At 45.2% G+C, this 23,619-nt stretch overlaps 1 protein-coding gene across 1 annotated transcript in view; it reads right to left on the bottom strand.

Annotated features, from left to right (window-relative positions):
• Positions 1-23,619, bottom strand: part of hydin (HYDIN axonemal central pair apparatus protein) — a 1,560,590-nt gene that overhangs the window by 32,288 nt on the left and 1,504,683 nt on the right. The window contains exon 79 of the mRNA XM_069900939.1: positions 3,259-3,539. Coding sequence (XP_069757040.1) covers positions 3,259-3,539 — 281 coding nt within the window. The remainder of the gene's footprint in view (positions 1-3,258; positions 3,540-23,619) is intronic.

Here is a 23,619-nt window from a genome sequence, read left to right on the forward strand (position 1 = left end):
TCAGGCAGTGAAGGTTGAATTACAGGTGCATCTCATTGTGAAGGATGGAATGCAGGTGCATCAGGTGGTGAATGTTGGAATGCAGGTGCCTCAGGTGGTGAAGGTTCGAATGGAGGTGCATCAGGAGGTGAAGTTTGGAATGCAGATGCATCAGACTGCGAAGGTTCGAATGCAGATGCATCAGGCCGTGAAGGTTGGAATGCAGGTGCATCAGGTGCTGAAGCTTGCAATGCAGGAGCATGAGGTGGAAAAGGTTAGAATGAAGGTACATAGGGTGATGAATGTTGGAATGCAGGTACATCAGCTGGTGAAGTTTCGAATGCAGGTGTATCAGGTGGTAATGGATGGAATGCAGATGCATCAGGCAGTGAATGTTGGAATGCAGGTGCATCAGGCGGTGAAGTTTGGAATGCAGGTGCATCAGGCAGTGAATGTCGGAATGCAGGTGCATCAGGCAGTGAAGATGGAATGCAGGTGTATCAGGTGGTGAAGGTTAGAATGCAGGTACATCAGGCCGTGAAGTTTGGAATGCAGGTGCATGAGGAGGTGAAGGTTGAAGTGCAGGTGAATCAGTCTGTGAAGATTGGAATGCACGAGCATCAGGCAGTGAAGGTTGAATTACAGGTGTATCTCGTTGTGAAGGATGCAATGCAGGTGCATCAGGCTGCAAAGGTTGGAATGCAGGTGCATCAGTCAGTAAACGTTGCAATGCATGTCCATCAGGTGCTGAAGCTTGCAATGCAGGAGCATGAGGTGGAGAAGGTTGGAATGAAGGTACATAGGGCTATGAAGGTTGTAATGCAGGTATATCAGGTGGTGAAGTTTGGAATGCAGGTGTATCATGTGGTGAAGTTTGGAATGCAGGTGCATCAGGTGGTAATAGATGGAATGCTGTTGCCAGAGGTGGTGAAGTTTGGATGCAGGAGACTTAGGCAGTGAAGGTTGGAATGCAGGTGCATCAGGCAGTGAATGTTGGAGTGCAGGTGCATCAGGCAGTGAAGATGGAATGCAGGTGTATCATGTGGCGAAGGTTGGGATGCAGGAACATAGGGCCGTGAAAGTTGGAATACAGCTGCATGAGGCAGTGAAGGTTCGAATGCAGCTGCATCAGGCGGTGATGGTTGGAATGCAGGTGCCACAGTTGGTGAAGTTTGGATGCAGGATCCTCAGGCAGTGAAGGTTGGAATGCAGGCGCATTAGTCAGTGAAGGTTCGAATGCAGCTGCATCAGGTGGTGATGGTTGGAATGCAGGTGACACAGTTGGTGAAGTTTGGATGCTGGAGCCTCAGGCAGTGAAGATGGAATGCAAGTGTATCAGGTGGTGAATGTTGGAATGCAGATGGGGCCGTGAAGGTTGGAATGCAGGAGACTTAGGCAATGAAGGTTGGAATGCAGGTGCATCAGGCAGTGAATGTTGGAGTGCAGTTGCATCAGGCAGTGAATATGGAATGCAGGTGTATCAGGTGGCGAAGGTTCGGATGCAGGAACATAGGGTGGTGAAAGTTGGAATGCAGGTGCATCAGGCAGCGAAGGTTCAAATGCAGCTGCATCAGGCAGTGAAGGTTGGAATGCAGGTGCATCAGGCAGTGAAGATTGGAATGCAGGTGCATCAGGCAGTGCATTTTGGAATGCAGGTGTATCAGGCAGTGAAGTTTAGAATGCAGGTGCATTAGGCGCTGAAGCTTGCAATGCAGGAGCATCAGGTGGCAAAGGTTGGAATGAAGGTATATTGGACGATGAAGATTGGAATGCAGGTACATCAGGTAGTGAAGTTTGTAATGCAAGTATATCAGGTGGTAAAGGTTAGAATGCAGGTCCCTCAGGTGGAGAAGGTTGGAATGCAGGTGCATAAGGAGGTGAACGTTGGAGTGCGGTGAATCAGTCGGTGAAGATTGGAATTCACGAGCATCAGGCGGTGAAGGTTAGAATGCAAGTGCATCAGATGGTGAATGTTCAATGTAGGTGCATCAGGCAGTGAAGATGGAATGCAAGTGTATCAGGTGGTGAAGGTTGGAATGCAGGTGTATCAGGTGGCAAGGTTGTGATGCAGGAACATAGGGTGGTGAAAGTTGGCATGCAGGTGCATCAGGCAGTGAAGGTTTGAATGCAGCTGCATCAGCCAGTGATGGTTGGAATGCAGGTGACACAGTTGGCGAAGTTTGGATGCAGGAGCCTCAGGCATGTAAGGTTGGAATGCAGGTGCATCAGGCAGTAAATTTTGGACTGCAGGTACCTTAGGCGATGATGAAGGTTGGAATGCAGGTGCCTTAGGCGCTGAGAAAGCAATGGCATGATGGCCTTTATTTTGAGAAGTTTTGAATCTAGTAGCAGGAAGGCCTATGTGTATAGGGCCTTAGTGTGGCCACACTTTGAATATTTGATGCAGTTTATGTGTCCTTATCTGAGGAAGGACATTCTTGCCATTGAGGTGTACAGTGCAGGTTTACCCAACTGACCCCTGAGATGCCAGCACTGGAAGATGAAAAAAGACTGATGGACTACGTTTATTCTCACTGTGATTTAGAAGACTGAGGAGGGTACTATTAAGATGTTGGGGAAATTCAGAACAAGGACCCAAAGTCTGAGGAGAAGGGGTCCCCTCAACTTTGTATAACAACTCAAGTTGGTTGAATCTCCATCCACAACTCAGACCCTCAATCCAGCAACATCCTGGTAAACCTCTCTGGTGCCCTTTCCAAAGCCTCTGCATTTTTCCTGTAATGGGGCGACCAGAATGACAAGTGTGCTGACCCAAGTTTAATATCATTGCAACATGACCTCCTTAACATGATGTCCCTGCCTGTATCATTTGTGATACCAGTTAATTGTGGCTTTTTTCTCTCTTCTCTTGGGTCGTGGAGGACTGGTTCTGCCTTAGTTGCTGGGCTTGTTTCCTGAGCTGTGTTATATTTTAGGTTCTAATGCAGTGTTTGCATCCTGGATTGCTGATTGCTTCTTTTCCCACAGATGTTGCCAGACCAGCCCAGAATTTCCAGCATTTCCAGTTTTCATTTTATTGGCCCTCTTCTGTACGGCAGTGAGTGGGTCAGATTGCATTCTGCTTCATTGTTTGGAATGGGCTTGGAACCTGTGCCTGCCAGAGTGCAGGTTCCAAGAGAGTGCAACAGATAGCGCTAATGCTTGAGGTGAGGTGGGGGGGGGGGCGTGGGGGTGGCACACCCATGTTTCTGACCATTTCTAGACGGACACTGACACTTGTGCAAAAAAGTTACTTATTGAGAATTGCGAGCTTGATACCTTGTCCCAATGTCCCCGACATTCTTCATCACGACATGGCGGGTGGCCTTGCTGCGATGGACCACAGCCCCGAACGTGATGCAGTCCTGGTCCAGCACAATCGCAGTCCCCTGGCAGCTCCCCCGGATTATAAAGATGGTCTTGGAGACACCTGTGCACTCCACCATTACTTCCTCTGCAAACTCTGGCATCCGGCAAAATGGAGAGAAGGTGACAGCAATGTCGCAGGTGCCGCCTTGAGCTCTCAGTGCAATCTGTCCACTTGGCGATAGGCTCAGAACCTGAGGAGGATGAAGGCAAAGTGAGTTGTGGACCATGTCGCAGAACCAGTCAATGCGAGCTGAAACAAAGTCAGCTACTTTGTGGGCCAAAGGGCCTCCACTGCAGTGGGATTTTTCCAGCTGGAAAAATGGGCTGCAAAATGGTAGATGGAATTTTCTATAGTGAGAGGTGTTGCACTTTGGAAGGTGGACCAGGTGCACCAATTGAGGCACTTGCATTCCAACCTTCACTGCCTGATTCACATATACATGGTGTGAAACACAAAAGTCTGTAGACACTGTAATTGTAATTGATGGCCATCTTCCCACTGGATGGCATTAACCTTGACCTCTCTGGTATTCTTTCCCATCTTTCTCAATGTCTCTCTGGTATTCTTTTCCATCTTTCTCAATGTCTCTCTGGTATTCTTTTCCATCTTTCTCAATGACTCCTTCCCTCTTACTTTTCCCTCTATATCCTTCCCCCAGCACAGAGCAAAAATCCCCCCCACCCCAATCATTATATACCTTTCCTCTCTCCTGGCTTCCTCTCCATATCCAATTAACCTCTTGTGTCTGTACTCCACCCCCTGCCCTTTTGTTTTATTTGGACGCCTGCCTGCTTTTTACTCATACCTTGAAAAGGGCTCTGGCTTGAAATGCTCATAATATTTCTTTACCTCCTGTGGATGCTGCAAAACTTGATAAGTGCCTCAAGCATTTTTGTGGTTTCAGGACATACATGGCAAATGGTCAGGCAATGAGGAGTGTGGTAGGACAGAGGGATTTGGGAATACAGATACAAAATTCCTTGAAAGGGGCGTCAGAGGTATGAAGAGATTTTGACACGTTGACCTTCATAAATACAAGCATTTGAATGTAGGAGTTATGTTATGATATGGTGTGGCCACTGGCTGCGGCAGGGGTGGCTAAACTACAGCCTCTAGGCCAACTGCAGCCAAAAGCACATTAGTGGCTGACTAAAGAAAAAACCTAGCAGTGCTGCTGTAGCTGCTGAGACGGCAGCGATGTTGTGGGTACAAACCGATGGAGAGCGGGGAGCGAACACTCAGCGCTCCCCTGAAGGGTCCAACTACCCAGTCCAAAATGCTAGCAGCTCTGTACGGGCTTTAGACGGCTTCATAAGGGAGCTGATGATGGTTGAAAATTGTCAGGCTTAGTATTGTATGGCCCATGGCTTGTTATAATTCGTAGTGCACTCCTGGGGCTACAAAGGCAAGTTACAGGAGATATCCCACTGGTTATGGAGTCAGTAACAGGGAGTGACAGATCTCCCTCTGGTTATTGAGTCAGTAACAGGGGGTGACAGATCTCCATCTGGTTATAGAGTCAGTAACAGGGAGTGACAGATCTCCCTCTGGTTATTGAGTCAGTAACAGGGAGAGACAGATCTCCCTCTGGTTATAAGGTCAATAACGGGGAGTGACAGGAAGAGATCTCCCAATATTTATAGATTCAGTAACAGGGAGCGACAGATCTCCATCTGGTTATAGTCAGTAACAGAGAGTGACAGATCTCCCTCTGGTGATTGAGTCAGTAACAGGGAGTGACAGGAAGAGGTCTCCCTCTGGTTATAGAGTCAATAATAGGGAGTGACAGATCTCGCTCTGGATATAGAGTCAGTAATAGGGAGTGACAGATCTCCCTCTGGTTATAGAGTCAATAATAGGGAGTGACAGATCTCCCTCTGGTTATTGAGTCAGTAACAGGGAGAGACAGATCTCCCTCTGGTTATAAGGTCAATAACGGGGAGTGACAGGAAGAGATCTCCCAATATTTATAGATTCAGTAACAGGGAGCGACAGATCTCCATCTGGTTATAGTCAGTAACAGAGAGTGACAGGTCTCCCTCTGGTTATAGAGTCAGTAATAGGAAGTGACAGGAAGAGATCTCCCTCTGGTTATACAGTTAGTAATAGGGAGTGACAGGAAGAGATTTCCCCTGGTTATAGAGTCAAAAACAGGGAGTGATAGATCTCCCTCTGGTTATCGAGTCAGAAACAGGTAGTGACAGGAAGAGATCTAACTCTGGTTATAGAGTCAGTAACAGGGAGTGACAGATCTCCCTCTGGTGATTGAGTCAGTAACAGGGAGTGACAGGAAGAGGTCTCCCTCTGGTTATAGAGTCAATAATAGGGAGTGACAGATCTCGCTCTGGATATAGAGTCAGTAATAGGGAGTGACAGATCTCCCTCTGGTTATAGAGTCAATAATAGGGAGTGACAGATCTCCCTCTGGTTATTTAGTCAGTAACAGGGAGTGACAGATTTCCCTCTGGTTATGGAGTCAGTAACATAGAGTGACAGATCTCCAAATGGTTATGGAGTCAGTAAGATCGAGTGACAGATCTCCCTCTGGTTATTGAGGCAGTAACAGGCAGTGACAGGAAGAAATCTCCTTCTGCTTATAGAGTCAATAAAAGGGAATGACAGATCTCCCTCTGGTTATAGAGTTTGTAATAGCGAGTGAAAGATCTCCCTCTGAATATTGAGTCAGTAACAGGGAGTGACAGGAAGAGATCTCCTTCTGGTTTTAGAGTCAATAATAGGGAGTGACAGGTCTCCCTCTGGATATAGAGTCAGTAATAGGGAGTGACAGAAAGAGATCTCCTCTGGTTATAGAGTAAATAACAGGGAGTGACAGATCTCCCTCTGGTTATCGAGTCAGTAATAGGGAGTGACTGATCTCCCTCTGGTTATTGAGTCAGAAACAGGGAGTGACAGGAAGAGGTCTCCCGCTGGTTATAGAGTCAATAATGGGGAGTGACAGATCTCGTTCTGGATATAGAGTAGATAATAGGGAGTGACAGATGTCCCTCTAGTTATTTAGTCAGTAAGAGAGAGTGACAGATCTTCCTCTAGTTATGGAGTCAGTAACATGGAGTGACAGATCTCCAACTGGGCATGGAGCCAGTAAGATCGAGTGACAGATCTCCCTCTGGTTATTGAGCCAGTAACAGGCAGTGACAGGAAGAAATTTCCTTCTGCTTATAGAGTCAATAAAAGGGAATGACAGATCTCCCTCTGGTTATAGAGTTTGTAATAGCGAGTGAAAGATCTCCCTCTGAATATTGAGTCAGTAACAGGGAGAGACAGGAAGAGATCTCCTTCTGGTTTTAGAGTCAATAATAGGGAGTGACAGGTCTCCCTCTGGATATAGAGTCAGTAATAGGGAGTGACAGGAATAGATCTCCCTCTGGTTATAGAGTCAGTAATAGGGAGTGACAGAAAGAGATCTCCTCTGGTTATAGAGTAAATAACAGGGAGTGACAGATCTCCCTCTGGTTATCGAGTTAGTAATAGGGGGTGACAGATCTCCCTCTGGTTATTGAGTCAGAAACAGGGAGTGACAGATCTCCCTCTGGTTATCGAGTCAGTTACAGGGGGTGACAGATCTCCATGTGGTTATAGAGTCAGTAATAGGGAGTGACAGATCTCCCTCTGGTTATAGATTCAATAATAGGGAGTGACAGGAAGAGGTCTCCCGCTGGTTATAGAGTCAATAATGGGGAGTGACAGATCTCGTTCTGGATATAGAGTAGATAATAGGGAGTGACAGATCTCCCTCTAGTTATTTAGTCAGTAAGAGAGAGTGACAGATCTTCCTCTGGTTATGGAGTCAGTAACATGGAGTGACAGATCTCCAACTGGGCATGGAGTCAGTAAGATCGAGTGACAGATTTCCCTCTGGTTATTGAGTCAGTAACAGGCAGTGACAGGAAGAAATCTCCCTCTGGTTATAGAGTTTATAATGGCAAGTGAAAGATCACCCTCTGGTTATTGAGTCAGTAACAGGGAGTGACAGGAAGAGATCTCCCTCTGCTTATCAAGTCAATAAAAGGGAGTGACAGATCTCCCTCTGGTTATGGAGTCAGTAATAGGGAGTGACTGATCTCCCTCTGGTTATTGAGTCAGAAACAGGGAGTGACAGAAAGAAATCTCCGTCTGGTAATAAGTCAATAATAGGGAGTGACAGATCTCCCTCTGGTTATAGAGTTTGTAATAGTGAGTGAAAGATCTCGCTCTGGTTATTGAGTCAGTAACAGGGAGTTACAAATCTCCCACTGGTTATTTAGTCAGTAACAGGGAGTGACAGAAAGAAATCTCCGTCTGGTAATAAGTCAATAATAGGGAGTGACAGATCTCCCTCTGGTTATAGAGTTTGTAATAGTGAGTGAAAGATCTCGCTCTGGTTATTGAGTCAGTAACAGGGAGTGACAGGAAGAGATCTCCTTCTGCTTATCGAGTCAATAATAGGGAGTGACAAATCTCCCTCTGGTTATTTAGTCAGTAACAGGGAGTGAAAGATCTCCCTCTGGTTATGGAGACAGTAACATCGAGTGACAGATCTGCCTCTGGTTATAGAGTCTGTAACAGGGTGTCACAGGAAGAGATCTCCCTCTGGTTACGGTGTCAATAATAGGGAGTTACAGGAAGAGATCTCCCACTGGTTCTAGAGTCAGTAAGAGGGAATGACAGGAAGATATCTCCTTCTGGTTCTAGATACTGTAACAGGGAGTGATGGGAAGCGATCTCCCTCTGGTTAATGAGTCGGTAGTAGGGTAGGGAGTGACAGGAAGAGATCTCCCTCTTGTTAAGAGTCAGTGATAGGTGTGACAGACCTCCCTCTGGTTATAGAGTCAGTAACAGGGAGTGAAAGATCTCCCTCTGGTTATTGAGCCAGTAACAGGGAGTGACAGGAAGAGATCTCCTTCTGGTTTTAGAGTCAATAATAGGGAGTGACAGGTCTCCCTCTGGATATAGAGTCAGTAATAGGGAGTGACAGGAAGAGATCTCCCTCTGGTTATCGAGTCAGTAATAGGGAGTGACTGATCTCCCTCTGGTTATTGAGTCAGAAACAGGGAGTGACAGGAAGAGGTCTCCCGCTGGTTATAGAGTCAATAATGGGGAGTGACAGATCTCGCTCTGGTTCTCGAGTCAGTAATAGGGAGTAACAGATTTCCCTTTGGTTATTGAGTCAGTAACAGAGAGTGACAGAAAGAAATCTCCCTCTGGTTATTGGTGAATAATAGGGAGTGACAGATGTCCCTCTAGTTATTTAGTCAGTAAGAGAGAGTGACAGATCTTCCTCTGGTTATGGAGTCACTAACATGGAGTGACAGATCTCCAACTGGGCATAGAGTCAGTAAGATCGATTGACAGATTTCCCTCTGGTTATTGAGTCAGTAACAGGCTGTGACAGGAAGAAATCTCCCTCTGCTTATCAAGTCAATAAAAGGGAGTGACAGATCTCCCTCAGCTTATTTAGTCAGTTTCTGGGAGTGACAGATCTCCCTCTGGTTATGGAGTCAGTAACATGGAGTTACAAATCTCCCACTGGTTATTTAGTCAGTAACAGGGAGTGACAGAAAGACATCTCCGTCTGGTAATAAGTCAATAATAGGGAGTGACAGATCTCCCACTGGTTATAGAGTTTGTAATAGCGAGTGAAAGATTACCCTCTGGTTATTGAGTCAGTAACAGGGAGTGACAGGAAGAGATCTCCCTCTGCTTATCAAGTCAATAAAAGGGAGTGACAGATCTCCCTCAGGTTATTTAGTCAGTTTCTGGAAGTGACAGATCACCCTCTGGTTATGGAGTCAGTAACATGGAGTGACAAATCCCCCACTGGTTATTTAGTCTGTAACAGGGAGTGACAGAAAGAAATCTCCGTCTGGTAATAAGTCAATAATAGGGAGTGACAGATCTCCCTCTGGTTATAGAGTTTGTAATAGTGAGTGAAAGATCTCGCTCTGGTTATTGAGTCAGTAACAGGGAGTGACAGGAAGAGATCTCCTTCAGCTTATCGAGTCAATAATAGGGAGTGACAAATCTCCCTCTGGTTATTTAGTCAGTAACAGGGAGTGAAAGATCTCCCTCTGGTTATGGAGACAGTAACATCGAGTGACAGATCTGCCTCTGGTTATAGAGTCTATAACGGGATGTCACAGGAAGAGATCTCCCTCTGGTTACGGTATCAATAATAGGGAGTGACAGGAAGAGATCTCCCACTGGTTCTAGAGTCAGTAAGAGGGAGTGACAGGAAGAGATCTCCCTCTTGTTAAGAGTCAGTAATAGGTGTGACAGATCTCCCTCTGGTTATAGAGTCAATAATATGGAGTGACAGATCTACCTCTGGTTATAGAGTCTGTAATAGGGAGTGAAAGATCTCCCTCTGGTTATAGAGTCAGTAATAGGGAGTGACAGGAAGAGATCTCCCTCTGGTTATACAGTTAGTAATAGGGAGTGACAGGACGAGATCTCCCCTGGTTATCTAGTCAGTAATAGCGAGTGACAGATCTCCCTCTGGTTATTGAGTCAGTAACAGGGAGTGACAGGAAGAGGTCTCCCTCTGGTTATAGAGTCAATAAAAGGGAGTGACAGATCTCCCTATTGTTATTGAGTTTGTAATAGCGAGTGAAAGATCTCCCTCTGATTATTGAGTCAGTAACAGGGAGTGACAGGAAGAGATCTCCCTCTGGTTTTAGAGTCAATAATAGGGAGTGACAGGTCTCCCTCTGGATATAGAGTCAGTAATAGGGAGTGACAGATCTCCCTCTGGTTATCGAGCCAGTAATAGGGAGTGACTGATCTCCCTCTGGTTATTGAGTCACTAACAGGGAGTGACAGGAAGAGGTCTCTCTCTGGTTATAGATTCTGCAATAGGGAGTGACAGATCTCCCTCTGGTTATAAGGTCAATAACGGGGAGTGACAGGAAGAGATCACCCTCTGGTTATAAATTCATAAAGAGGGAGTGACAGGAAGAGATCACCCTCTGGTTATAATTCTGCAATAGGCAGGGACAGATCTCCCTCTGGTTATATTCAGTAACAGGGAGTGACAGATCTCCATCTGGTTATAGAGTCAGTAATAGGGAGTGACAGGAGGAGATCTCCCAATGGTTATAGAGTCAGTAATAGGGAGTGACAGAAAGAGATCTCCCTCTGGTTACTGTGTCAGTAATAGGGAGTGACCGGAAGAGATCATCCTCTGGTTATAGATTCATTAAGAGGGAGTGACCGGAAGATATCATCCTCTCGTTATAGTTTCTGTAATAGGGAGCGACAGATCTTCCTTTGGTTATTGAGTCAGTAACAGGGAGTGACAAGAAGATATCTCCCTCTGCCGATCGAGTCAATAATACGGATTGACAGATCTCCCTCTGGTTATTTAGTCAGAAGCAGGGAGTGACAGATCTCCCTCTGGTTATGGAGTCAGTAACATGGAGTGAAAGATCTACCACTAGTTATTTAGTCAGTAACATCGAGTGACAGATCTCCCTCTGGTTATAGAGTCAGTTATAGGGATTGACAGGAAGTGATTTACTCTGGTTGTAGAGTCAGTAAGAGTGAGTGACACATCTCCCTCTGGTTATAGAGTCAGTAATAGGGAGTGAAAGGAAGAGGTCTCCCTCTGGTTACTGTGTCTGTAATATGGAGTGACAGGAAGAGATCACCCTCTGGTTATAGATTCATGAAGAGGGAGTGAGTGGAACAGATCACCCTCTGGTTATAGATTCTGCAATAGGGAGAGACAGATCTCCCTCTGGCTATAAGGTCAATAACGGGCAGTGACAGGAAGAGATCACCCTCTCGTTATAAATTCTGCAATAGGGAGTGACAGATCTCCATCTGGTTATAAGGTTCATAACGGGGAGTGACAGTAAGAGATCTGCATCTGCGTATAGATTCAGTAACAGGGAGTGACAGATCTCCTTGTGGTAATAGAGTCAGTAATATGGAATGACAGATCTGCCTCTGGTTATCAGTTCAATAAAAGGGAGTGACAGGAAGAGATCTCCCTCTGGTTATAGAGTCAGTAATAGGGATTGACAGGAAGTGATTTACTCTGGTTGTAGAGTCAGTAAGAGTGAGTGACACATCTCCCTCTGGTTACAGATTCAGTAATAGGGAGTGACAGGAAGAGATCTCCCTCTGGTTACTGTGTCTGTAATATGGAGTGAAAGGAAGAGATCACCCTCTGGTTATAGATTCTGCAATAGGGAAAGACAGATCACCCTCTGGTTATAGAGTCAGTAATAGGGAGTGAATGGAAGAGATCTCCCTCTGGTTACTGTGTCTGTAATATGGAGTGACAGGAAGAGATCACCCTCTGGTTATATTCAGTAACAGGGAGAGACAGATCTCCCTCTGGTTATAAGGTCAATAACGGGGAGTGACAGGAAGAGATCTCCCTCTGGTTCCTGTGTCAGTAATAGGGAGTGACAGGAAGCGATCACCCTCTGGTTATAGATTCTGTAATAGGTTGCGACAGATCTTCCTTTGGTTATTGAGTCAGTTACAGGGGGTGACAGATCTCCATCTGGTTATAGAGTCAGTCATAGGGATTGACAGGAAGAGATTTCCCTCTGGTTGTAGATTCAATAATAGGGAGTGAGAGGAAGAGATCACCCTCTGGTTAAAGAGTCAGTAACAGGGAGTGAAAGATCTCCATCTGGTTATTAGGTTCATAACGGGGAGTGACAGGAAGAGATCTCCTTCTGGTTATTGAGTCAGTAACAGGGTGTGACAGATTTCCATCTGGTTATACGGTCCATAACGGAGAGTGACAGGAAGAGATCTCCCTCTGGTTATAGAGTCTGAAACAAGGAGTTCTAGTCACTAATAGGGAGTGAGAGGAAGAGATCTCACTCTTGTGATAGAGTCAGTAACAGAGAGTGACAGATCTCCCTGTGGTTATAGAGTCAGTAATATGGAGTGACAGATCTGGTTCTGGTTATCGAGTCAGTAATAGGGAGTGACTGATCTCCCTCTGGTTATAGAGTCAGTAACAGGGAGTGACAGGAAGAGATCTCCCTCTGGTTAAAGAGTCAGTAACAGGGAGTGACAGATCTCCTTCTGGTTATTGAGTCAGTAACAGGGTGTGACAGATTTCCATCTGGTTATACGGTCCATAACGGGGAGTGACAGGAAGAGATCTCCCTCTGGTTATAGAGTCTGTAACAAGGAGTTCTAGTCACTAATAGGGAGTGAGAGGAAGATATCTCACTCTTGTGATAGAGTCAGTAACAGGGAGTGACAGATCTCCCTGTGGTTATAGAGTCAGTAATATGGAGTGACAGATCTGGTTCTGGTTATCGAGTCAGTAATAGGGAGTGACTGATCTCGCTCTGGTTATTGAGTCAGTAACAGGGAATGACAGGAAGAGGTCTCCCTCTGGTAAAAGAGTCAGTAATAGGGAGTGACAGACCTGCCTCTTGTTATAGAGTCTGTAATAGCGAGTGAAAGATCTCCCTCTGGTTATAGAGTCAGTAATAGGGAGTTAAAGGACGAGATCTCCCTCTGGTTACTGTGCCTGTAAAATGGAGTGACAGGAAGAGATCTGCCTCTGGTTACAGATTCAGTAATAGGGAGTGACAGGAAGAGATCACCCTCTGGTTATAGATTCCGCAATAGGGAGAGACAGATCTCCCTCTGGTTATAAGGTCAATAACGGGGAGTGAGAGGAAGAGATCACCCTCTGGTTATGCATTCATTAAGACGGAGTGACAGGAAGAGATCACACTCTGGTTATAGATTCTGCAATAGGGAGTGACAGATCTCCATCTGGTTATAAGGTTCATAAAGGGGAGTGACAGGAAGAGATCACCCTCTGGTTATAGATTCTGCAATAGGCAGGGACAGATCTCCCTCTGGTTATAAGGTCAATAACGGGGAGTGAGAGGAAGAGATCAACCTCTGGTTATAGATTCATTAAGACGGAGTGACAGGAAGAGATCACACTCTGGTTATAGATTCTGCAATAGGGAGTGACAGATCTCCATCTGGTTATAAGGTTCATAACGGGGAGTGACAGGAAGAGATCACCCTCTCGTTATAGATACTTCAATAGGCAGGGACAGATCTCTCTCTGGTTATATTCAGTAACAGGGGGTGACAGATCTCCCTCTGGTTATAGAGTCTGAAACAAGGAGTTCTAGTCACTAATAGGGAGTGAGAGGAAGAGATCTCACTCTTGTGATAGAGTCAGTAACAGAGAGTGACAGATCTCCCTGTGGTTATAGAGTCAGTAATATGGAGTGACAGATCTGGCTCTGGTTATCGAGTCAGTAATAGGGAGTGACTGATCTCCCTCTGGTTATAGAGTCAGTAACAGGGAGTGACAGGAAGAGATCTCCCTCTGGTTAAAGAGTCAGTAACAGGGAGTGACAGATCTCCTTCTGGTTATTGAGTCAGTAACAGGGTGTGACAGATTTCCATCTGGTTATACTGTCCATAACCGGGAGTGACAGGAAGAGATCTCCCTCTGGTTATAGAGTCTGTAACAAGGAGTTCTATCACTAATAGGGAGTGAGAGGAAGATATCTCACTCTTGTGATAGAGTCAGTAACAGGGAGTGACAGATCTCCCTGTGGTTATAGAGTCAGTAATATGGAGTGACAGATCTGGTTCTGGTTATCGAGTCAGTAATAGGGAGTGACAGGAAGAGGTCTCCCTCTGGCAAAAGAGTCAGTAATAGGGAGTGACAGACCTGCCTCTTGTTATAGAGTCTGTAATAGCGAGTGAAAGATCTCCCTCTGGTTATAGAGTCAGTAATAGGGAGTTAAAGGACGAGATCTCCCTCTGGTTACTGTGTCTGTAAAATGGAGTGACAGGAAGAGATCACCCTCTGGTTATAGATTCATGAAGAGGGAGTGAGAGGAAGAGATCACCCTCTGGTTATAGATTCTGCAATAGGGAGAGACAGATCTCCCTCTGGTTATAAGGTCAATAACGGGGAGTGAGAGGAAGAGATCACCCTGTGGTTATAGATTCATTAAGACGGAGTGACAGGAAGAGATCACACTCTGGTTATAGATTCTGCAATAGGGAGTGACAGATCTCCATCTGGTTATAAGGTTCATAACGGGGAGTGATAGGAAGAGATCTGCCTCTGGTTTCAGATTCAATAATAGGGAGTGACAGGAAGAGTTATACCTCTGGTTAAAGAGTCAGTAACAAGGAGTGACTGATCTCCCTCTGGTTATCGAGTCAGTTACAGGGGGTGACAGATCTGCCTCTGGTTATAGAGTCTGTAATAGGGAGTGAAAGATCTCCCTCTGGTTATAGAGTCAGTAATAGGGAGTGACAGGAAGAGATCTCCCTCTGGTTATACAGTTAGTAATAGGGAGTGACAGGACGAGATCTCCCCTGGTTATCGAGTCAGTAATAGCGAGTGACAGATCTCCCTCTGGTTATTGAGTCAGTAACAGGGAGTGACAGGAAGAGGTCTCCCTCTGGTTATAGAGTCAATAAAAGGGAGTGACAGATCTCCCTATTGTTATCGAGTTTGTAATAGCGAGTGAAAGATCTCCCTCTGATTATTGAGTCAGTAACAGGGAGTGACAGGAAGAGATCTCCCTCTGGTTTTAGAGTCAATAATAGGGAGTGACAGGTCTCCCTCTGGATATAGAGTCAGTAATAGGGAGTGACAGGAAGAGATCTCCTCTGGTTATAGAATCAATAACAGGGAGTGACAGATCTCCCTCTGGTTATCGAGCCAGTAATAGGGAGTGACTGATCTCCCTCTGGTTATTGAGTCACTAACAGGGAGTGACAGGAAGAGGTCTCTCTCTGGTTATAGATTCTGCAATAGGGAGTGACAGATCTCCCTCTGGTTATAAGGTCAATAACGGGGAGTGACAGGAAGAGATCACCCTCTGGTTATAAATTCATAAAGAGGGAGTGACAGGAAGAGATCGCCCTCTGGTTATAATTCTGCAATAGGCAGGGACAGATCTCCATCTGGTTATATTCAGTAACAGGGAGTGATAGTTCTCCGTCTGGTTATAGAGTCAATAATAGGGAGTGACAGGAAGAGATCACCCTCTGATTTTAGATAGTGTTACAGGGAGTGACACGATGATATCTCCTCTGGTTCTTGAGTTAGTAACTCGGAGTGACAGATCACTGCCTGGTTAACAGGTCAATAACAGGGAGTGATAAGAAGAGATCTCCCTCTGGTATAGATGCAGTAATAGGGAGTGACAGATCTCCCTCTAGTTATAAGGTCAATAAAAGGGAGTGACAGAAAGAGATATACCTCTGGTTAAAGAGTCAGTAACAAGAGTGACAGAACTCCCTCTGGTTATTGAGTCAGTTACAGGGGGTGACAGATCTCCATCTGGTTATAGAGTCAGTAATAGGGAGTGACAGGAAGAGATCTCCCACTGGTTATAGAGTCAGTAATAGGGAGTGACAGAAAGAGATCTCCCTCTGGTTACTGTATCAGTAATAGGGAGTGACCGGAAGAGATCATCCTCTGGTTATAGATTCATTAAGAGGGAGTGACCGGAAGATATCATCCTCTCGTTATAGTTTCTGTAATAGGGAGCGACAGATCTTCCTTTGGTTATTGAGTCAGTAACAGGGAGTGACAGGAAGATATCTCCCTCTGCCGATCGAGTCAATAATACGGATTGACAGATCTCCCTCTAGTTATTTAGTCAGTAGCAGGGAGTGACAGATCTCCCTCTGGTTATGGAGTCAGTAACATGGAGTGAAAGATCTACCACTAGTTATTTAGTCAGTAACATCGAGTGACAGATCTCCCTCTGGTTATAGAGTCAGTTATAGGGATTGTCAGGAAGTGATTTACTCTGGTTGTAGAGTCAGTAAGAGTGAGTGACACATCTCCCTCTGGTTATAGAGTCAGTAATAGGGAGTGAAAGGAAGAGGTCTCCCTCTGGTTACTGTGTCTGTAATATGGAGTGACAGGAAGAGATCACCCTCTGGTTATAGATTCATGAAGAGGGAGTGAGTGGAACAGATCACCCTCTGGTTATAGATTCTGCAATAGGGAGAGACAGATCTCCCTCTGGCTATAAGGTCAATAACGGGCAGTGACAGGAAGAGATCACCCTCTCGTTATAGATTCTGCAATAGGGAGTGACAGATCTCCATCTGGTTATAAGGTTCATAACGGGGAGTGACAGGAAGAGATCTGCATCTGCGTATAGATTCAGTAACAGGGAGTGACAGATCTCCTTGTGGTAATAGAGTCAGTAATATGGAGTGACAGATCTGCCTCTGGTTATCAGTTCAATAAAAGGGAGTGACAGGAAGAGATCTGCCTCTGGTTACAGATTCAGTAATAGGGAGTGACAGGAAGAGATCTCCCTCTGGTTATAGAGTCAGTAATAGGGATTGACAGGAAGTGATTTACTCTGGTTGTAGAGTCAGTAAGAGTGAGTGACACATCTCCCTCTGGTTACAGATTCAGTAATAGGGAGTGACAGGAAGAGATCTCCCTCTGGTTACTGTGTCTGTAATATGGAGTGACAGGAAGAGATCACCCTCTGGTTATAGATTCTGCAATAGGGAAAGACAGATCTCCCTCTGGTTATAGAGTCAGTAATAGGGAGTGAATGGAAGAGATCTCCCTCTGGTTACTGTGTCTGTAATATGGAGTGACAGGAAGAGATCACCCTCTGGTTATATTCAGTAACAGGGAGAGACAGATCTCCCTCTGGTTATAAGGTCAATAACGGGGAGTGACAGGAAGAGATCTCCCTCTGGTTCCTGTGTCAGTAATAGGGAGTGACAGGAAGCGATCACCCTCTGGTTATAGATTCTGTAATAGGTTGCGACAGATCTTCCTTTGGTTATTGAGTCAGTTACAGGGGGTGACAGATCTCCATCTGGTTATAGAGTCAGTCATAGGGATTGACAGGAAGAGATTTCCCTCTGGTTGTAGATTCAATAATAGGGAGTGAGAGGAAGAGATCACCCTCTGGTTAAAGAGTCAGTAACAGGGAGTGACAGATCTCCATCTGGTTATTAGGTTCATAACGGGGAGTGACAGGAAGAGATCTCCTTCTGGTTATTGAGTCAGTAACAGGGTGTGACAGATTTCCATCTGGTTATACGGTCCTAACGGAGAGTGACAGGAAGAGATCTCCCTCTGGTTATAGAGTCTGAAACAAGGAGTTCTAGTCACTAATAGGGAGTGAGAGGAAGAGATCTCACTCTTGTGATAGAGTCAGTAACAGAGAGTGACAGATCTCCCTGTGGTTATAGAGTCAGTAATATGGAGTGACAGATCTGGTTCTGGTTATCGAGTCAGTAATAGGGAGTGACTGATCTCCCTCTGGTTATAGAGTCAGTAACAGGGAGTGACAGGAAGAGATCTCCCTCTGGTTAAAGAGTCAGTAACAGGGAGTGACAGATCTCCTTCTGGTTATTGAGTCAGTAACAGGGTGTGACAGATTTCCATCTGGTTATACTGTCCATAACCGGGAGTGACAGGAAGAGATCTCCCTCTGGTTATAGAGTCTGTAACAAGGAGTTCTATCACTAATAGGGAGTGAGAGGAAGATATCTCACTCTTGTGATAGAGTCAGTAACAGGGAGTGACAGATCTCCCTGTGGTTATAGAGTCAGTAATATGGAGTGACAGATCTGGTTCTGGTTATCGAGTCAGTAATAGGGAGTGACAGGAAGAGGTCTCCCTCTGGCAAAAGAGTCAGTAATAGGGAGTGACAGACCTGCCTCTTGTTATAGAGTCTGTAATAGCGAGTGAAAGATCTCCCTCTGGTTATAGAGTCAGTAATAGGGAGTTAAAGGACGAGATCTCCCTCTGGTTACTGTGTCTGTAAAATGGAGTGACAGGAAGAGATCACCCTCTGGTTATAGATTCATGAAGAGGGAGTGAGAGGAAGAGATCACCCTCTGGTTATAGATTCTGCAATAGGGAGAGACAGATCTCCCTCTGGTTATAAGGTCAATAACGGGGAGTGAGAGGAAGAGATCACCCTGTGGTTATAGATTCATTAAGACGGAGTGACAGGAAGAGATCACACTCTGGTTATAGATTCTGCAATAGGGAGTGACAGATCTCCATCTGGTTATAAGGTTCATAACGGGGAGTGACAGGAAGAGATCACCCTCTGGTTATAGATTCTGCAATAGGGAGAGACAGATCTCCCTCTGGTTATAAGGTCAATAACGGGGAGTGAGAGGAAGAGATCACCCTCTGGTTATAGATTCATTAAGACGGAGTGACAGGAAGAGATCACACTCTGGTTATAGATTCTGCAATAGGGAGTGACAGATCTCCATCTGGTTATAAGGTTCATAACGGGGAGTGACAGGAAGAGATCACCCTCTGGTTATAGATACTGCAATAGGCAGGGACAGATCTCTCTCTGGTTATATTCAGTAACAGGGGGTGACAGATCTCCCTCAGGTTATAGAGTCAGTAATAGGGAGTGACAGGAAGAGATCTCCCTCTGGATCCTGTGTCAGTAATAGGGAGTGACAGGAAGAGATCACCCTCTGGTTATAGATTCATTCAGAGGGAGTGACAGGAAGCGATCACCCTTTGGTTATAGATTCTGCATCAGGGAGCGACAGATCTTCCTTTGGTTATTGAGTCAGTAACAGGGAGTGACAGATCTCCCTCTGGTTATCAGTTCAATAAAAGTGAGTGATAGGAAGAGATCTGCCTCTGGTTTCAGATTCAGTAATAGGGAGTGACAGGAAGAGTTATACCTCTGGTTAAAGAGTCAGTAACAAGGAGTGACTGATCTCCCTCTGGTTATCGAGTCATTACAGGGGGTGACAGATCTCCATCTGGTTATAGAGTCAGTAATAGGGAGTGACAGATCTCCCTCTGGTTATAGAGTCAATAATAGGGAGTGACAGATCTCCCTCTGGTTATAGAATTTGTAAAAGCGAGTGAAAGATCTCCCTCTGATTATTGAGTCAGTAACAGGGAGTGACAGATCTCCCTCTGGTTATCGAGTCAGTTACAGGGGGTGACAGATCTCCATCTGGTTATAGAGTCAGTAATAGGGAGTGACAGATCTCCCTCTGGTTATAGAGTCAATAATAGGGAGTGACAGATCTCCCTCTGGTTATAGAATTTGTAAAAGCGAGTGAAAGATCTCCCTCTGATTATTGAGTCAGTAACAGGGAGTGACAGATCTCCCTCTGGTTATCGAGTCAGTTACAGGGGGTGACAGATCTCCATCTGGTTATAGAGTCAGTAATAGGGAGTGACAGATCTCTCTCTGGTTATAGAGTCAATAATAGGGAGTGACAGATCTCCCTCTGGTTATCGAGTTTGTAATAGCGAGTGAAAAATCTCCCTCTGGTTATTGAGTCAGTAACAGGCAGTGACAGGAAGAAATCTCCTTCTGGTTATAGAGTCAATAAAAGTGAGTGACATATCTCCCTATGGTTATCGAATTTGTAATAGCGAGTGACAGATTTCCCTCTGGTTATTGAGTCAGTAACAGGGAGTGAGAGGAAGAGGTCTCCCGCTGGTTATAGAGTCAATAATGGAGAGTGACAAATCTCGTTCTGGATATAGAGTAGATAATAGGGAGTGACAGGAAGAGATCTCCTCAGGTTATAGAATCAATAACAGGGAGTGACAGATCTCCCTCTGGTTATCGAGTTTGTAATAGCGAGTGAAAAATCTCCCTCTGGTTATTGAGTCAGTAACAGGCAGTGACAGGAAGAAATCTCCTTCTGGTTATAGAGTCAATAAAAGGGAGTGACAGATCTCCCTATGGTTATCGAGTTTGTAATAGCGAGTGAAAAATCTCCCTCTGATTATTGAGTCAGTAACAGGGAGTGACAGGAAGAGATCTCCCTCTGGTTTTAGAGTCAATAATAGGGAGTGACAGGTCTCCCTCTGGATATAGAGTCAGTAATAGGGAGTGACAGATCTGGTTCTGGTTATCGAGTCAGTAACAGGGAGTGACTGATCTCCCTCTGGTTATTGAGTCAGTAACAGGGAATGACAGGAAGAGGTCTCCCTCTGGTAAAAGAGTCAGTAATAGGGAGTGACAGACCTGCCTCTTGTTATAGAGTCTGTAATAGCGAGTGAAAGATCTCCCTCTGGTTATAGAGTCAGTAATAGGGAGTTAAAGGACGAGATCTCCCTCTGGTTACTGTGTCTGTAAAATGGAGTGACAGGAAGAGATCACCCTCTGGTTATAGATTCATGAAGAGGGAGTGAGAGGAAGAGATCACCCTCTGGTTATAGATTCTGCAATAGGGAGAGACAGATCTCCCTCTGGTTATAAGGTCAATAACGGGGAGTGAGAGGAAGAGATCACCCTCTGGTTATGCATTCATTAAGACGGAGTGACAGGAAGAGATCACACTCTGTTTATAGATTCTGCAATAGGGAGTGACAGATCTCCATCTGGTTATAAGATTCATAAAGGGGAGTGACAGGAAGAGATCACCCTCTGGTTATAGATTCTGCAATAGGGAGAGACAGATCTCCCTCTGGTTATAAGGTCAATAACGGGGAGTGAGAGGAAGAGATCACCCTCTGGTTATAGATTCATTAAGACGGAGTGACAGGAAGAGATCACACTCTGGTTATAGATTCTGCAATAGGGAGTGACAGATCTCCATCTGGTTATAAGGTTCATAACGGGGAGTGACAGGAAGAGATCACCCTTTGGTTATAGATACTGCAATAGGCAGGGACAGATCTCTCTCTGGTTATATTCAGTAACAGGGGGTGACAGATCTCCCTCAGGTTATAGAGTCAGTAATAGGGAGTGACAGGAAGAGATCTCCCTCTGGATCCTGTGTCAGTAATAGGGAGTGACAGGAAGAGATCACCCTCTGGTTATATATTCATTCAGAGGGAGTGACAGGAAGCGATCACCCTTTGGTTATAGATTCTGCATCAGGGAGCGACAGATCTTCCTTTGGTTATTGAGTCAGTAACAGGGAGTGACAGATCTCCCTCTGGTTATCAGTTCAATAAAAGGGAGTGATAGGAAGAGATCTGCCTCTGGTTTCAGATTCAATAATAGGGAGTGACAGGAAGAGTTATACCTCTGGTTAAAGAGTCAGTAACAAGGAGTGACTGATCTCCCTCTGGTTATCGAGTCAGTTACAGGGGGTGACAGATCTGCCTCTGGTTATAGAGTCTGTAATAGGGAGTGAAAGATCTCCCTCTGGTTATAGAGTCAGTAATAGGGAGTGACAGGAAGAGATCTCCCTCTGGTTATACAGTTAGTAATAGGGAGTGACAGGACGAGATCTCCCCTGGTTATCGAGTCAGTAATAGCGAGTGACAGATCTCCCTCTGGTTATTGAGTCAGTAACAGGGAGTGACAGGAAGAGGTCTCCCTCTGGTTATAGAGTCAATAAAAGGGAGTGACAGATCTCCCTATTGTTATCGAGTTTGTAATAGCGAGTGAAAGATCTCCCTCTGATTATTGAGTCAGTAACAGGGAGTGACAGGAAGAGATCTCCCTCTGGTTTTAGAGTCAATAATAGGGAGTGACAGGTCTCCCTCTGGATATAGAGTCAGTAATAGGGAGTGACAGGAAGAGGTCTCTCTCTGGTTATAGATTCTGCAATAGGGAGTGACAGATCTCCCTCTGGTTATAAGGTCAATAACGGGGAGTGACAGGAAGAGATCACCCTCTGGTTATAAATTCATAAAGAGGGAGTGACAGGAAGAGATCGCCCTCTGGTTATAATTCTGCAATAGGCAGGGACAGATCTCCATCTGGTTATATTCAGTAACAGGGAGTGATAGTTCTCCGTCTGGTTATAGAGTCAATAATAGGGAGTGACAGGAAGAGATCACCCTCTGATTTTAGATAGTGTTACAGGGAGTGACACGATGATATCTCCTCTGGTTCTTGAGTTAGTAACTCGGAGTGACAGATCACTGCCTGGTTAACAGGTCAATAACAGGGAGTGATAAGAAGAGATCTCCCTCTGGTATAGATACAGTAATAGGGAGTGACAGATCTCCCTCTAGTTATAAGGTCAATAAAAGGGAGTGACAGAAAGAGATATACCTCTGGTTAAAGAGTCAGTAACAAGAGTGACAGAACTCCCTCTGGTTATTGAGTCAGTTACAGGGGGTGACAGATCTCCATCTGGTTATAGAGTCAGTAATAGGGAGTGACAGGAAGAGATCTCCCACTGGTTATAGAGTCAGTAATAGGGAGTGACAGAAAGAGATCTCCCTCTGGTTACTGTATCAGTAATAGGGAGTGACCGGAAGAGATCATCCTCTGGTTATAGATTCATTAAGAGGGAGTGACCGGAAGATATCATCCTCTCGTTATAGTTTCTGTAATAGGGAGCGACAGATCTTCCTTTGGTTATTGAGTCAGTAACAGGGAGTGACAGGAAGATATCTCCCTCTGCCGATCGAGTCAATAATACGGATTGACAGATCTCCCTCTAGTTATTTAGTCAGTAGCAGGGAGTGACAGATCTCCCTCTGGTTATGGAGTCAGTAACATGGAGTGAAAGATCTACCACTAGTTATTTAGTCAGTAACATCGAGTGACAGATCTCCCTCTGGTTATAGAGTCAGTTATAGGGATTGTCAGGAAGTGATTTACTCTGGTTGTAGAGTCAGTAAGAGTGAGTGACACATCTCCCTCTGGTTATAGAGTCAGTAATAGGGAGTGAAAGGAAGAGGTCTCCCTCTGGTTACTGTGTCTGTAATATGGAGTGACAGGAAGAGATCACCCTCTGGTTATAGATTCATGAAGAGGGAGTGAGTGGAACAGATCACCCTCTGGTTATAGATTCTGCAATAGGGAGAGACAGATCTCCCTCTGGCTATAAGGTCAATAACGGGCAGTGACAGGAAGAGATCACCCTCTCGTTATAGATTCTGCAATAGGGAGTGACAGATCTCCATCTGGTTATAAGGTTCATAACGGGGAGTGACAGGAAGAGATCTGCATCTGCGTATAGATTCAGTAACAGGGAGTGACAGATCTCCTTGTGGTAATAGAGTCAGTAATATGGAGTGACAGATCTGCCTCTGGTTATCAGTTCAATAAAAGGGAGTGACAGGAAGAGATCTGCCTCTGGTTACAGATTCAGTAATAGGGAGTGACAGGAAGAGATCTCCCTCTGGTTATAGAGTCAGTAATAGGGATTGACAGGAAGTGATTTACTCTGGTTGTAGAGTCAGTAAGAGTGAGTGACACATCTCCCTCTGGTTACAGATTCAGTAATAGGGAGTGACAGGAAGAGATCTCCCTCTGGTTACTGTGTCTGTAATATGGAGTGACAGGAAGAGATCACCCTCTGGTTATAGATTCTGCAATAGGGAAAGACAGATCTCC

The sequence above is a fragment of the Narcine bancroftii genome, chromosome 10 (genome assembly GCF_036971445.1).
Source record: "Narcine bancroftii isolate sNarBan1 chromosome 10, sNarBan1.hap1, whole genome shotgun sequence".
NCBI lineage: Eukaryota > Metazoa > Chordata > Chondrichthyes > Torpediniformes > Narcinidae > Narcine > Narcine bancroftii.